Source organism: Muscardinus avellanarius (genome assembly GCF_963383645.1).
Source record: "Muscardinus avellanarius genome assembly, chromosome: 17".
NCBI classification, from domain to species: Eukaryota; Metazoa; Chordata; class Mammalia; order Rodentia; family Gliridae; genus Muscardinus; species Muscardinus avellanarius.
This window is the reverse complement of record NC_137803.1, coordinates 29,863,498-29,879,889: the sequence shown is the minus strand read 5'-3', so window position 1 is coordinate 29,879,889 and position 16,392 is coordinate 29,863,498. Positions and strand designations below refer to the sequence as shown.

At 46.7% G+C, this 16,392-nt stretch overlaps 1 protein-coding gene across 1 annotated transcript in view; it reads left to right on the top strand.

Annotated features, from left to right (window-relative positions):
• Positions 1-16,392, top strand: part of SLC14A2 (solute carrier family 14 member 2) — a gene marked incomplete at both ends in the record, with an annotated part of 58,652 nt that overhangs the window by 31,873 nt on the left and 10,387 nt on the right. Inside the window, 6 exons of the mRNA XM_080714790.1 lie at positions 5,644-5,766; positions 8,369-8,451; positions 9,331-9,490; positions 10,191-10,380; positions 10,684-10,812; positions 11,689-11,881. Coding sequence (XP_080570916.1) covers positions 5,644-5,766; positions 8,369-8,451; positions 9,331-9,490; positions 10,191-10,380; positions 10,684-10,812; positions 11,689-11,881 — 878 coding nt within the window. The remainder of the gene's footprint in view (positions 1-5,643; positions 5,767-8,368; positions 8,452-9,330; positions 9,491-10,190; positions 10,381-10,683; positions 10,813-11,688; positions 11,882-16,392) is intronic.

The window sequence follows — 16,392 nt, the reverse complement described above, 5'->3', positions numbered from 1 at the left end:
AATACGTGACTAAGCCATTGCATTCAAGTCAGGCCTGGTAGTGCACACTTATAATCCCAGTACTTGGGAGACTGAGGCATGAGTATCTTGCTTTTGAGGACAGCCTCAGCAAGTAGTGAGACTCTCATCAGCCTAGCAAGACTCTGTTCCAAAATAGTAAAAATGTTTTAAATTTTTTTTCAAATTGCATTCAAAATTACAAATGAGTTAACAGTGGGAATAAGATTTAGGGAAATCTTAGACTATAGGGAAAGAGACAGAGACTATCTACATAATATCTACTCCTGGCTTTGCTGATATCTGTGGTCACAGGCAAGTCACTCCATCTTCTAAGGCTCTATATTCTAATTTATAAAATGAAAGGGCTAGAGAATCTCAAAAGCCTTTCTTTTCCAGTTCTAATATTCAATGCCTTTTGTAGTTAATAATATTATCCTTGAAAATATCAGCTAATTTCACAGAAAAGGGGGCCACCCTATTTATAACTCACAAGTCTCTCTCTCTCTCTCTCTCTCTCTCTCTCTCTCTCTCTCTCTCACACACACACACACACACACACACACACACACACACACACACACACAGAGTAGCCCCAGAAATGACAAGTCATGGTGTAGCCAGGTATGGTGGTTAGGTCACTAGTTTACTGATTGCCTCAGTATCTACAATCCTCCTGTCTCAGCCTCCCAAGTACTGGGATTACAGATGTACACCACCACTCAACAGGTGGAATTTCCTACAAAATGTTTCTTACCACTGATAATGTAAATGGTTGGCAATTTCTGGGCATTAGAAGTTAGCAGAGGCATGAATATTTTGAGATCACTATCCCCAGAAAAAGTGTTTCTGAACAAATAGTTATGGCTTAGAACTCTTCTTTCCCTTCAAGTCAGTGGGAAGAATGCATCAATGAACTCTTATTAAAACACAGGACAGTTGCAATCCTCGAGGGCGGGGACCGTGCCTCTAAAATGATCCTGAATGGCCCCTGGCGTGAAGGTACATGCATTGGAACACTTAATAAGGCTTGTTAGAGGAGGGGAGCGCAGTAGTCCCTGCGCCAGGCAGGCATGCCAAGGAGTTGCTCAGGTGCTGAGTTGATCCACAGGTCACAGGACAAAGCCGCCCAACTGTCTGCCACAGCACACATGTATCTGTGCAGAAGCAACAATGTCCTGAGCCCTCTAAGCAACCAGGTGGGGCTATTGGTGGCCAGAATCCCTGGGCCTAGCATCTGTTTACTGCACCAAACCATGCAAGTTCTATTTTCTTTGTGTGTGGGGCGGGGGGTAACTGGGAATTGAACCCAGAGGTATTCGACCTACAACCCCAGCCCTATTTTATTTTTTATTTGGAGAAAGGGTGTTGCTAAGTGCTGAGACTGGCTGCTGAACCTGCGATTCTCCTGTCTCAGGCTCCCAAGCACTGGAATTACAGGTGTGAACCACCTCGCCCGGCTTAGGCTTGTAGTACCGTTTTCTATGTGTGTCTGATCATAGGTGTGGAAAGTGATTAAAACACTGAGCACTTGCTGTGAACGTTTCCTCTTGGGATGCAGAAAGTCCCAATCCCACCTCTAAGCAGCTTAAGGCTTCGTGGCCAGGTGGAACTGACCTAGGTAACATGCTCGATCCAAACAAATTACATCAAGCCAGATCTCTATCTTCAATGGCCTCTTTTCTTCTCTCTCATTAACTGAGTTATTCCATCACTCTTGCAGGGCTTTTGGGTTTCAGGTTGATTGGTGGTAGATAGCCGACCATTTTATCACCATCTATAAACTTCCACTCTTTTACCCAAGCAAAGCTGGCAATAATCAGCCCTCATTGCACACCTTCCAAAACCTACATACCTCAGCTATAACCTTTTCAACCTATGAAAGCCTCCCATCTTTATTTCAATATTTATCAAGTATTTAACATTTATTATAAGATAGATGTTAAATATTTTGAAAAGTAGTTCATACCCTAGAATATCCGATGACTTTGTCACACCATTCAGAAGTTAAAATTTGTAGGAGAATCATCCCTGCCCTGGTTGATTTATTCAACAAACACTTCTGGCTTGCTTTTTTTTTTTAAACCATGGTATACAAAACATCTGATAGGTGCTGGGGGTGTCAGGAAATCTAGTACGATTCTGGCTGTCAGGGGTCTCACCATTCTGCGAAAGCCACAGACAAGAACACATAATTGAATCTCAGTAGGTGGGAATCAATGAAGGTAGATGTAAAATGCCAGAGGTCCTCTAAGGATAAGTAAGGAGCCATCCTGGCTGGAGCCAAGGGCCCAGTGCCGCCAGAGGGAAGTGTCCTCCCTAAGGATAAACCTAATGTGTGCACACTGCAAAAAAAAAAATATATCTTCCAGAGCATTTCACAAGCATTATTTCATTCTATTACAATACAAAAAAGAAATGGCAGGCTCGCCTCTGAAATGGCTGTCTCATTTACAGGTTGGGTGCACCAGGTCAGCCCTGCAGAGCCTGTGTATTTCTTTCTGGGAGAATTGCACGCCTGCAATTGAGGAAACTGTCAATGAGGTTACATGACTTGCAAAATGCCAGGCAGGAATCAGTGACTTCTGGTTCCCAGCCAGTGTTGTTTTCTTTTTTCTTTTCTCCACCACACCAATGGCATATCTCATTTCTAGAACAATTGATAGACGTGTTCGTAATATTCTTGAAATTGCCTTTATCCATTATAAAAGTCCTGAGAATTTGTCCCAGAGGCCAGGAGTAAATTACTACCACCTTTCACTCTATAGGTTTTCACAGCCTTGGGAAGTTGCTTATTTTATCTCCAATCTTCTTTGTGGCATCTGTTCCCACCTCTCACTCTCAACACTGACCAGCACAGTATAAGGGGCTGCAACCCGCCCTGGGCACTTCAATACTGCCCATGTAAGAAGGTGCTTTTTTATTTTCTTTATTTTGTTTTGTTGCTTTGTTTGGGGTTTGGGTTTGGATTGGTGGCTGGGCCATCAACTCTAGGAACGTGTAGTATTCTGTGGCCCTGCCTCATGCCTCATTTTCCTGGGCTTGGAGCAGGCAAAGAATCTGGGCTGTTAAACACACAGAACCAGGTCTAAGCAGAGACTAAGCCACTGACCTTCTGCAGCCATCTGTAAGCCCTGCCTGATGGATGGGCTTCACCTCATCCAGCAATCTCTCACTTGGCTACCTAAAGATCTCCCTCAACAAGCCCAGCTCTCTCTGCCTCTGTTAGTCTGAAACCCTTTGGTGGGGAAAAAAAAAAAAAAAAAACTAGAGTATCTTAACTACCAATAACTTTCCTATCTGGATTGCCAAAAGTAGCAGATAAGTGGTTTTTTGTTTGTTTGTTTGTTTGTTTGTTTGTTGAACTGACCCACCCTCTTTCTATATATAAGAAACAACACATGTCAATAAATAGCATCGGTTGTGCCCTACAATATTAGGACCAGGTCCCAGACTAAAGGAAAGTCTCTTTAATGTACCACACATGTCTGTGAAGTACAGTACAGTATAGAATTGGGGTAGAAAGAACAGTGAACTAACAGGAGACCTGATGCTTTGCCAAGATTCATGAGCTGCATGTCTTGGTGAATTGACTTTTCTAGACAAAGAAGGTAATCTTGAAGATCCCATCCAATCTGAGTTTATCATACAAGGGTTAAAATATAGCTCTGCCAAGTGGGTGGCTGGCATTTGTCATATGTGGAATGAGAAACAGTGGTCCAACAGAAGTGTCCATCCAGCCTGGCAGACACGCGCTGATGGTTGGCACTCTGGGGGAACACCTGCCTTATCAGGTGGTGCAAGGACACCCCCACCATTCTCATCCTGCATGAACCATGTTTTCAGAGGGTCCCAGGGCAAGCTGACATTCCTGGCATCTCTACAGTACAGAGTTGATGGACACTTCCCAGCCTTGGGAGCTTTAGCTCAATGCTAACCCATGGGCGAGAGGCTAAAACAGTAGCTGCTTCTCCATCTGAGCCAGAAATAAAGGATTTGGTTTCTTGTTACCTTTAATCTGAAAGAGTAAATAAGACCTATTTCCTTATTCATGCGCGCCCCACAGACTCTCGGGTTACTCGCTGTTCAATATTCTGAGCTTTATTTGTCTGTACATCAGTGTTATCTAGACCAGTGTTTTCAAACACGAATCAACAGGACATCTTGTTAAAGCAGATCTGAATTCAGTGAGTCTGGAATGAGGCTTGAGATTCTACATCCCTAAGCAAGTCCCCTAGTGACATGCATGAATCAGGTCCACAAACCAGACTCTGAGCACCAACAATGCAGAGAAAAAGATAGAGGCTGAGATTCTCTAGGCTCACTGTTTATAGGATGCTACAGAAATCATTCTAACCCTCGTTTTCCCATCTTTCAGAAATATCAATGCCCATCCCTTCTATTTCAAGGTACTATTGAAAGGGCCAAGTGAGTTAAATTAGAAAGTGTGCAAGTATAATAGTGTGAGTGCTTCTCGCTATTCCAGGCAGCCACTGGACCATATGGATCTGGTGTGCACTAGAACCCCAAGCAGAGTGTGTTAAGCCTGCATGAGAGATCATGTGACCCTCCAATAAACAGGCCTGGGGTGAAGCATGCTCTTTAACAACCCAGGTGATTTGATGCAGTCCATTCTCTGATCACAACTTGAGAAGTCTCGTTCCTAGTGCAAAGAGTGCTCGCCTCCCCAGAGTGTGGAATTTAAGACAATATGCTTCAAACAATTCTTTTTTTTTTTTTTTGTAATTGATAACACATTCAAGACACTTAGTTCTCCACAAAGTGGGACTTGTCAAACTTTAACATGTACCGAACTTACCTGGGGGATCTTGTTGAAATACAGAGTCTGATTCCATCAGTCTGGGGTAAGACCCTGATTCTGCACTTTGAGCAAGCTCCAAGATTATGCTCATGCTGGCCCAGGGACCAACTTTGAATGATAAGAACATATATCCATAGTTCTTTACCCAAGCTGCACACTAGAACCATTTTGAATACTAGGAGCATTAAAAACTTTAATCTCTAATTGTTCTAGGATAAAGGGCATGTTTTTTAGGTCCAAGGGATTAAATCCAGGTGCACTTTACCACCCAGTTACATCCCCAGCCCCTTTTCTTTTTTATTTTTGAGACAATGTCTTCCTAAGTTATCCGGGCTGGACTGGAACTTGCGGTCCTCCTGCCTCAGTTTCCCAAGTTGCTTGGATTGTAGGTGCCTACCATTGCATCTAACTAGGTATTTTTAAAAAGCACCCAGGTGATTTCATGCACAACCAGTTTAAAACTCCCTACCACCTCTGTGTCCAAGGCACTGGCTGAAGAGTAGTGACTGGGTGGCCATCCCAGAGTCTAGCTGTTCATGCTGCTCTAAGGTGTGGTTAAATGGGTCTTGGGCTGGTTCATCCATCCTTTGACTTGGGTACAAGTTAGGTCAGTGTAGGGAGCAGAAGTGGATGGTGCTGTGGGGAAAATGGAGCTGCAGATGTTTTATGTAAAGGCCAATACAGTCACTGCTCCAGCCTCAGGCTGCTTTGCTCTCTCCTTTCCAGCCTCTGGGTGTGGTTTTTCCTGGTTCTCAGCCCACACTTGGTGCTCAGGAGTGTAGACCAGGTGGGACGCTGACCTGTCTCTTTTTGCCCCTGGCTAGGTGGCGGCAGGGAGCAACCACCCACAGCGGGCCCAAAGCCTGAGGGGGGCTCTGAAGCTGTGCTCCCCAGGCACAGGAGCGTGTTCCACATCGAGTGGTCGTCCATTCGGAGGAGGAGCAAAGGTGCGCACATCCCCCCACTCACACTGGGTCCCTGGCTTCTTACTCTAATAAAACGGGGACGGTGACAGTAACTACTTCACAGGGTGGTGGGGAGACCATCAAAGTCAGAGTCTTTTTTTACACACATGACCACTGCCCAAAGCCATGATTTTCTCATTTCTGGACATACCCTTTGTTAGCATGGGAGACATGCTAGGCTGGGCAGCAGACTTCTACAGCTCTGGGCCAAGACACTCCAGCTGGGCTACAGGTGGGAATCATTTTAAAGACTGAGTTAATTCATCAGGGAAGTGGCCTGGGCTCAATCAGGATTTTTTTTTTTTTTTTTGGCAGTACTAGGAATAGAACCCAGGGGGGGGGGGGCATTCAACCTCCAAGCTAGACCCCCAGCCCTATTTTTTTTTTCTTCATTTTGAAACAGGGTCTCACTGAGTTGCAAAGGGCCTCACTAACTAAGTAGCTGAGGGCTGTCTGCAAACTGCCATCCTCCCGTCTCGGCCTCCCGAATGCTGGGATGACAAGCGTGCCCTATCATGCTCTACCAGCATCGGGATCTTTTAGAGCTCTTTATGAGATTCTAATTCAGCACCAAGTTAAAAAATCACTGGTCTAAGAAGAGTGACGACAAGACCAAGAGAACAGATGGAGAGGAGGGGCGGGGAGGGGCCAGAGGGCAGCCAAAGCTGAGCACCGGAAGCTGACCTGGGGTTCTGGCCACCCGGAGGAGTGTGGAGAGATCCCCCCACACAGGCTGTGAGTTAGAGCAGCCTGTGGAAGAGACAGGACAAACAGGCCATCTAACTGCACCGCAGCCCCTGGAGAGGGCAGCACTGCCCAGGGCCCCACAGCTGGCCAGGAGCACCCCTGGGGACAAAACTGACTCCCTGGTTACTGCTCCCTCACAACAGCACATCACCACCCCCCCAAAAAAGAGGCAGCAAGGACTTTCTTCCTCTAGCTCATCCAATCCCATCACTTGATAGCAGGCCAGAGAGCTGGGCTTGCAGTGGTCCTGGGGAAACTGCACAGGGCACAGACAGCATTGCAGGCCCCTCGAGGGTCCCTGAAGCCCAGAAGTTGGATGCTGACAGGGGTCCCCAGCACCGTGTGGAAGAAAACTTGGTTCATTTCAGAAGGTCAACCACCTCCCTCCTGACCTCTCATGATAGCGGGGCCGGGCTGGGGGCGGGACGTGGAGCCCCCTGCAAAGGAGCCTTGGAGGTGGAAGGCCAGAGGAACTGCCCCGCTGCTGGCAGGCAGAGGGAGATCCAGACGAGAAGGTCAGTCAGAGGTCGCGCACACAAGCCTCCCGGGCAGAGGAATCCTCTCTGCTTCCTATTCCTCTCAAAGCTTCCAAAATTAATATTTCTTCTACATGGTGCAAATTCCCAAACACACATTTTCAGCCTTTGATCCTTCAAAATTAGGAACATCCAGTCTTAGAGGCCCTGAAAACGCATTAATGTAGACTGGGCACAGCACTGCAGACTGGAAAATAGAGTGGGCAGAGCTCAGCCTGCTGTTCTCACATTTGACCACAGGGGGGAACCAGAGCACCAAGACGCAAAATAAAGGCCTGCTCTTTCAGGATGCATAAAAACCCACTGAAATTGGTCATCCTTAACAAAAATTGCCCATAATAACAAAGAATGTTTACAGTCACATGACAAAAGTTTTCTAGAAGTACAAGGACATACGAAAATCCGTTTCAAGTAATCACATAGGTAGACGCCAAGAGTGTGCTGATCCAACCAAGTAATATTAAAATACCTAAAATTCAAGCCCAGTGATGGTAGCATGTGCCTGTAACCTCAGTGATTGAGAGACTGAGACGGGAGGATTGTAGGCTTGAGGCCAACTTCAGAAACTCATTGAGGCCCTCAGTAATTTAGCAAGGCCCTGTTTCAAAGTAAGAAGTCAAATAGAGGCAGGGATGTAGCTCAGAGGTAGAATGCCCCTGGATTTGATCCCAAGGACAAAAAAATAAATAAAAACCTAAAGTTCAGATCAAGCATCAAAAAGAGAGGGGTATAAAAGGAAAGAAAAGAAAAAGAAAGAAGATAGAAAGAGAAAAAGCCAAACAGCCCGAAACCATCCAGCCAAGTTAAAACCCAGCCCCTGCACGGCTCCAGTAGCTTACTATCATACACGGGGCCAGCAGACTTTAGTGACATCCAGGTTCCTTCCTTCGTGCACCTGCAAGTTCTTCACACACGGTTGAGGGGGAAGAACACTGGATTCAGGAATCAAGGACCCGTCACATCCCTCTGGGCTACTGGAGGCTCATCTAAAAAGTACAGGGGTGGTGCTAACTCAGGACCTCTTCCTCGAGGCTCAGCAGAGTCTCTGAACTCCCTATATTCCTTGAAAACTGTCCTGTTTGCATGAAGATGTGATATTTTTCCCCAAAGAGAAGACCCAAATGGGCCTATGATCAGTAAAGCAAAAGAGAGGGCTTTCAGCTACATCATTCCCTGGCTCTGAGCTTCCTCAGCAGAATAGAAAGTATGGAACAGTCTAACTTAAGTCTTGCAAGAAACTGTTGCTAAGGTGCCAGAGAAGAGGTGTCTAAACTGATGATTCTCCTTCCTTCCCACTCCAGTGTTTGGAAGAGGTGAGCACCAGGAGAGACAAGCCAAAGAGCCCTTTCCCTACGCATACCGCAAGCCCACGGTGGAGCTGCTCGTGAGTACCAAGTGGCCCTAGCCAGGCAGAAGCCCCATCAAGGAGCTGCTCTGATTTGAGGAAACTTTCCTTGAGTTCATATTTTCTTTCTCCTGTGTGCGGTACTGGGATGGAACCCAGGGATGTTGTACCTCTGAGCTACACCCCCAGCCCTACTTTTTATTCTTTATTTTGAAACAGGGTCTCGCTAAGTTGCAGGGGGCCTCACTATAGCTGAGGCTGTCCGCGAACCTGAGAGCCTCCTGTCTCAGCCTCACAAGTACTGAGATTACAAGCGTGAGGCACCATGCCTGGATGAATTCATATTTTCAGAAATGTAATTACTTGGATAAAATGTCTATTCTTCATAGTTTACTTGATAAACTTTCCTATTTCTTTTATTTGAATTATTGATTATCAAATGGAGCATTTAGGAAATTATGCCTATTCTCAAAAGCAGAATCTTTACATGTTCGATTTCACATACCTTTATGGGCAGTTAAATGCTGAAGACTAGACAGGCTAGGGTGGGGACAATAGCCTCTAGAAAGAGTGCAGTATAGTGAAAGTAAAGGTTTAAAAGAAGAAGAACCCTAGAGATTTGTGGTTTGTCTTCATTCTACTGACCTTGACCTTTGCAAATAAGAGCCTCAGTATACCTGTGTCCTCATCCACACAATGAGGATGGAGATGTCACTTTCTTTGTACCTCAAGGTGGTTAATACGGTTGCCCATATTAAGTGAGATGGCATGTCAAACAAAAGATTCTAATGTGCAGAAATACATAAATAATTAGAGCTTAACAAAATAGCTTGGTCCCCAAAGGACCACAAACGTTACTTCTCTACGTGAAAACCGTGTTATGTGGGATGTGCTTGCCCATCCTTTGCCCCTGGGCAGGATCTGGACACCATGGAGGAGAGCTCCGAGATCAAGGTGGAAACCCACACGTCCAGGACTTCCTGGATTCAGAGTTCCATGGCTGCCGGTGGGAAGAGGGTCAGCCAGGTCCTCAGTTACATCACGGGGGAGATGAAGGAATGCGGAGAGAGGCTTAAAGGTACAGTTCTGTGAAAGCAGCCCCTCATCTATGCTGTAAAGATCACCTCAGTCATCCCTGGAAACACATTGCCACGGGGATTCTATATAACTAGCTCTTTTGCAAGGTGCTTTCAGGGAAGCTAGCAATTTTGCTGTAATTGAAGATAACCTCTTGGGATGTAAATACCAGTACATGTGAGTGTGCAAACTCTCTTTGCCAAGTAGAATAATCCTGCTGTCCCAAATGTCCCACTCAAATGTTGCCGACGAACATTTTTAGTACCGGGATTCTTGAGCCAGCATTCTAGAAAAACACTCTCCAGATAGCTCCTGGGAGAACTGTGTCTACTCAGTCAGTAGGTTCTCTAGAGCAATCTCCCAGGACATGGCTCATGGGTTTGATGCCTTCTGTGCAGCAAGAGAGTTTTCTGGTAAATTCATGCCCCTTTTATGGGAGGCACAGATAGCTCAGGGTACTTACTCCCCACTGGGTGGGAAAACAACCTAGAGACTATATGCGGCTGGCAATAGTTTCACATTTTCTGGGCAATCAAATGCTCTCCCCGGTCCCGGGTTTACCCTCTTCCATGGTAGGTGACAGTAGGTGCTGTCCATGAAAACCACTTCAGACCCCTGCAGAGATTTGGCCCACCCACCAGGCTCTGCCCAAGGGCCCGCCAGGCCAAGCCTCTCCTGACCTCCTCCCTCTTCCATTTCAGACAAATCCCCAGTGTTTCAGTTCCTGGACTGGGTGCTCCGGGGCACATCTCAGGTGATGTTTGTGAACAACCCCCTCAGCGGCATCCTCATCGTCCTGGGCCTCTTCATCCAGAACCCCTGGTGGGCCATCTCGGGCTGCCTGGGCACCGTCGTGTCCACCTTGACAGCCCTCATCCTAAGTCAGGACAAGTAAGTCACCAAGGGCCCAGAGGCCAGGCCTGAGCCAAGAGGACCACTCCCCCGGCCCACCCCTCAGCTCCAAAAACCCTCAAAATAAGGGCGAGGATAACTAAAAGTGACAATTCCCAGATTGTTTTGCACAGGGATGTCCTGTCTAAAGAGATGTGAAGGGCAGACAGGGCTGATTTTCTTTCTACTCCCACAAGGGAGGCCTGTTTGTGTGGTCACACCCCAGTTGAGAAAAGTCCAACTGAAGGAAAATGTAAAAGGCCATTGGGAAGCCCCCATCCCACTAGCCCGTCCGTCCTGCAGGTCAGCCATCGCAGCGGGACTCCACGGCTACAATGGGATCCTGGTGGGGCTGCTCATGGCCGTGTTCTCGGACAAGGGCGACTATTACTGGTGGCTTCTGCTCCCCATCATCGTCATGTCCATGTCTTGGTAAGTTCGCTTCTAAGGCTGTGCGTTCAGATCAAAGGGCCACCATCCTTTTTATCCAAACCCCGTGACTACCTGTCTAAACTCCATTTTTAAGTAGTGTTTGTTTAACTTATACATCAGAAACACCCACTGGGCATAATTACTGTTATACTCCTACAGCATGATGCTAGGTTATCTATTTGCAGTAGCTCATTAGCTATCATCCTTTCTTCTTCCTTTTTTTCTCTCCTTTTTTTTTTAAATGTAAAAGGATTTCTGGTCTCACCGTGCCAGAGCACAGAAAAAGAAACTGAGACAAACACAGGTTAAGAGCCACAATATAGGACCCTGTCAGCTTCTGGAAATAGCCCTCCTACGCCCCCAGCTTTTATCTGTCCCAGGCACCTTTGACCAGTCTGAGACAACCTCCTAGGGTGGGCTGAAGGCCAACCACAGGGGAGAAACCTTAGAGGCCAGCCTTCTCTACCACTTCCAGAAAATGTAAGTCACTCTGGCCAAGAAGTTAAGTGGACTTGGCTGCTCAGAAAGTATCAATGACTGGAATAATGGTGATTCCCTCCCTTCTCTCCCTCCCACCTGCCCTTTCCCCTCCTGCCTGGGGATGGAGCTAAATAACTCTTAGAGGAAGTTCGGAGACTTCACACCTCTTTCAGAAAGGCTTCCTTCTAAAGTTGAGTATGGGCTTCCTGCCCTGTCACTGTGCCCTGTGCAGGGAGGTGGCCCAGGGAGAGATCTGCCCAGGGCCAGTCGGGCTCAGAGAGGATGCTCAACAGGCCACTTTCCTCTGGGAAGGTGCAGGGGCTTGCTGCTGCTGTGTGGTCTAGTGTTGGGCCCAGGCGGCTTCCTGACCGGTACCTCCCATGCTTCTCCCCTCAGCCCCATCCTCTCCAGTGCCCTGAGCACCATCTTCAGCAAGTGGGACCTGCCAGTCTTCACACTGCCCTTCAACATTGCCGTGACCCTGTACCTGGCAGCCACCGGCCACTACAACCTCTTCTTCCCCACCAAGCTGCTGCAGCCGGCATCCTCGGTGCCCAACATCACCTGGTCGGAGGTCCAAGTGCCCTTGGTAGATATCATGGATGGGGGAAGGGCAGCATCGATACAAACTCAGTGTTCACGTGGTATTTATTTTGCACATTGAGATTCCACAAGCTGGGTGTGGTGGCTCACGCTTGTAATCCCAGTACTTGGGAGGCTGAGACAGGAGGATCGCACGGGTTCGAAGCCAGCCTCAGCTACTTAGTGAGGCTCTCAGCAACTAAGTGAGACCCTGTTTCCAAATAAAATATAAAAATAGGTCTGGGACTATAGCCCGGAGGTAGAAAGCCCCTGAGTTTCATCCCTGGTACTACAAAAAAAAAAAAAAAAAATAGGGGGTGTAGCTCAAAGGAAGAAGGCCCCTGAGTTCAATCCCCAATCACACACACACACACACACACACACACACACACACACACACACACTGTATTCATGAGTGATAATTCCTAACACATACAGCATAAGGCATCCTACATACAAATCCCATAAACTACTTTCCTTGTCTTCTAAAAGCTCAAAGGACTATTTCTGGTCCTATCCTATTATAACACAAAGGAAGGAACTGAGACCAGATTAAGAGACCTGCCTGCGGTCACAGACCAAATTAGCAAGGAGTAAAGTCAAGGCTAAACTCCAGCCTCCTAGCTCTGGACCTGGATTTTTTTGTTTGTTTGTTTTCTGTTTTTTTATTTTTTTTTTCTTTGTTCAAAAGTGTTTTTGATACTTTACTCCAGTTTTAATGCAACTGTATATTTTCTTCCTTCAATCGCATTGACCATTAAAGGCCCGCACACCAGGCTGCTTACCATCTACTGGCTTAAGTCACCAGCAGCCTCCAGGAGTGGATTCCATTTGCTCTCTGAGGCTTGCGCATGTTTCAAAGCACAGGTGTTTCCCCCATTACAAAACATCTATAGCAGAGTTTTCAAAGTTGTGGGTTTTTTAAGCAGGTATTCTGTATATGATGCTGACCTCTGGAAGTCTGCCAAGATAATGAATAAGAAGCAACACCAAAAGCATTAAATGAGCATGGAGAAGGGTGCCCATTAGCCTTCTTATCTAGCCAGGCACCGTTTCTCTGAGGCCTCCTACTTCCTATTGCACGGCAGCGCCCCACAGTCTGGTCTCACCTGGAAACTTCATTATTGGCAATTTATCACCACAAAGCCACTTGGGCCTGTTGAAGAAACTTTCAGAAATAATGATGCCTGGTCTCTTAGCATTTCATAGCATAGTGGAAAGGGCCCCAGATTTGCACTAGGAAGCATCGTTATTTAGGAAGGGAAATGCTTGCGTTAGTCTTATTCTTGTTGACCATTTCATGTATTAGAGGGCCTTCACGGGCCAGAGATGAGAAAAGGTCCCGTGTTGGGGATCCAGCTCCTCCTACTTCCCCTTCCTGGTGTTAACCTGATTGGTAGCTTTTGGGGGCACAGTTACTCTAATTAGTATGCTGTGAGATGACATGAGAAATTGCAAGTTTCAGACACTACATTCTCCACACCACATTTTCGATTAAAAACTATTTCAGAATGTTAAAGAAGTGAAAATTTGAATGATCCTGTACAAATACTTTAGAACCCCAAAATTCCAGAGGGAAAAATTCAATTTGTAGTGGTCGTTCTTTAAGAAATAACTTTCTGGCCAGGTGTGGTGTGCACACCTGTAATCCCAGTACTTGGGAGGCTGAGACAGGAGGATCAAAGGTTCAAGGCCAGCCTCAGCAAATTAGCAAGATGCTGTTTCAAAATAAAAAGCAGCTGGGTGTGGTGGCACGCACTTGTAACCCCAGCATCTGGGAGGCTGAGGCAGGAGGGTTGCAGTTCATGGCCAGCCTCAGCTACTTAGTGAGGTCCTTTGCAACTCAGTGAGACCCTGTTTCAGAATAAAGAATAAAATTAGGGCTGGAGGTGTAGCTCTACGGTAGAATGCCCCTGGGTTCCATCCCCAGTACCGCAAAAAATACAAAGCAAAAAAGGCTAGAGGTATAGCTTTCTGACCTTTGGTACTGGGGACTGAAACCAGTAAAAGAAGGAAAGAAAAAAAAGCGAAGGAGGTAGGAAAGGAAGGAGGGAGGCAGAAGGAAGGAAAGAAGGAAGGAAGAAAGGAAGGAGGGAGGGAAGGAAGGAAGGAAGGAAGGAAGGAAGGAAGGAAGGGGAAGGGAGGAACTTTCCGGCCAATGAATGCATATGATAATGATTCATCTGTTGTGTCTTCTTGAAAATTATAATTTCATATAATTATAATTATATTTTTCAGTTCCCTGAGTTTCTGAAAAATAAGTGGTAAATAACAAAGAGCAGGTCTAAAATTCCCAACAAATTTGAGTCTCCATGGATTCCTCTGTTTTTTTTTTTATTATTTATTTATTTATTTATTTATTGAGGTACTGGGGATGAAACCCAGAGGCATTCTACCCCTGAGCCAGCCCTATTTTCTATCCTTTATTTTAAAACAGGGTCTCGCCGGGTGTGGTGGTGCACGTTTGTAATCCCTGCACTTGGGAGGCTGAGACAGGAGGATCGCGCAGGTTCAAAGCCAGCCTCGCTGGTTTAAGAGACCCTGTTTCCAAATAAAAAATATAAAATAGGTCTGGGATTATAAGCCGGAGGTAGAAGGGTTCCACCCCCAGTACCACCAAAATAAATAAATGAATTAAAATAAATTTTAAAAAATAAAACAGGGTCTCACTGAGTTGCAAAGGGCCTCATTAAGTAGCTGAGGCTGTCTGTGAACTGCGATCCTCCTGTCTCAGCCTTCCAAGTACTGGGATTACAGTGTGCACTACCACACAGGGGTGTTCTACTACCAAACTACCTTTCTCCCTCCCCTGCCCCTATTTATTTATTTAATTTTATTTTGAAATAGGGTCTAAGTTGTTAAGGCTGGCTTGAACCTGTGATCCTCCTGTCTTAGCCTCCCAAGTACTGGAATTATAGATGTACTAGGCCTGGCGAAATTCTACTTCTATCTTAAACTCCTATCTCAACTGTGGCTTCTCCTCCTCCTCCTCGTCCTCCTCATCCTCGTCCTCCTCCTTGTCCTCCTCCTCCTCCTCGTCCTCCTCCTCCTCGTCGTCCTCATCGTCCTCCTCCTCCTCCTCGTCCTCCTCATCCTCGTCCTCCTCCTCCTCGTCCTCCTCCTCCTCCTCGTCCTCCTCCTCCTCGTCGTCCTCATCCTCCTCCTCCTCCTCCTCCTCCTCCTCCTCCTCCTCCTCCTCTTCCTTTTTCTTCTCCTTTATTGGTGCATTGTAATCATACATCTTATTTCTATCCTTTATTTTGAAACAGGGTCTCACTGAGTTGCAAAGGGCCCCACTAAGTAACTGAGGCTGTCTGTGAACCCGGATCCTCCTGTCTCAGCCTCACAAATGCTGGGATCACAAGTGTGCACCACCATGCCTGGCAGTTCTTCTATTCTTGTTACCACTGGAGAGGTTCCTCAGAGGCAACCGGTGACCTTGCCTTTAACTCTGCACCTGCAGATTCCCAGAAACTTTCTCTCCTTCCACTGCACCCCATCTCTCCACTTTTCATACTAGCACCTTCATGTTATACTGCCTCTGTATAAAATCCCGCAATCCCCTTCCCCCAGCATGGCCAGGCCAGAGCCCTCTTCTGTTCTCTCTCCTGGGATAATGGGAAACTGGGCCTGAAGGCTTAACCCACTCCGCCCATGTTCCTGGCTCCACATCCTCTCTCTGGGTATGAGGCCTTTGAGTTGCACGTCCTTCCCCCTGGTATGCCCAGGGTCAGAGTCTTCTCAGAGAACTCAAACTGAGAAACACAGTACTTTACTACAATATGCACACCACTCAGCCCATGACTCCGCTTCCCCTCAGCTTACCCCCAGGGGTGAGGCTAATCCCAGCATAGGCCAACGTTTCCCAGAACCACCTCCCTTGAGCATGTCCCTAGCTCAAGGGCCTTTAGCAAAACCCTCTGAAACACAGGACCCCGTCTCAGTTGCAAGGGAAGCCTGCTCCTCATGATCCTGTCCCCAAACTCCAGGGCTTCTGTGCACATGCCCATGAGGTAGCAGGCTTCCTCAAGTGCTTTTCCAACCAGACAGACACCACCAGACCTGGGGATAGGTACAGGACAGTATCAAGCAGGGTGCCCCTTGGTGATCAAGAAAGAGATGCTGGACCATCCTGCTTTCTCCAGGCCTTCTATAGATCCTAATCCAACTGTCAATCAGATAAGACAAGGTCACCACAGTCAGACATGTAGTGCTGGGAGCACAAAAGACCATTTTCCATTTAATAGTTAGCTTTCTTATCATCTTAAGAGCTTTAAACATACTATGAGAGCCAGGCACGGTGGCGCATGCCTGTAATCCCAGTATTTGGAAGGCTAAGACAGGAGGTTCAAGTAGGTTCAAGGCCAGCCTCAGCAAGTTAGTTAGACCCTCTGCAGCTTAGCAAAACCCTCTTTTAAAATATAGAAAATAAAAATAAAAAGGACTGAGGATGTAGCTCAGACATAAAATGTCCCTGGCTTCAATCCTCAGTACCAAAAAAATTATGAGACTTTTGAT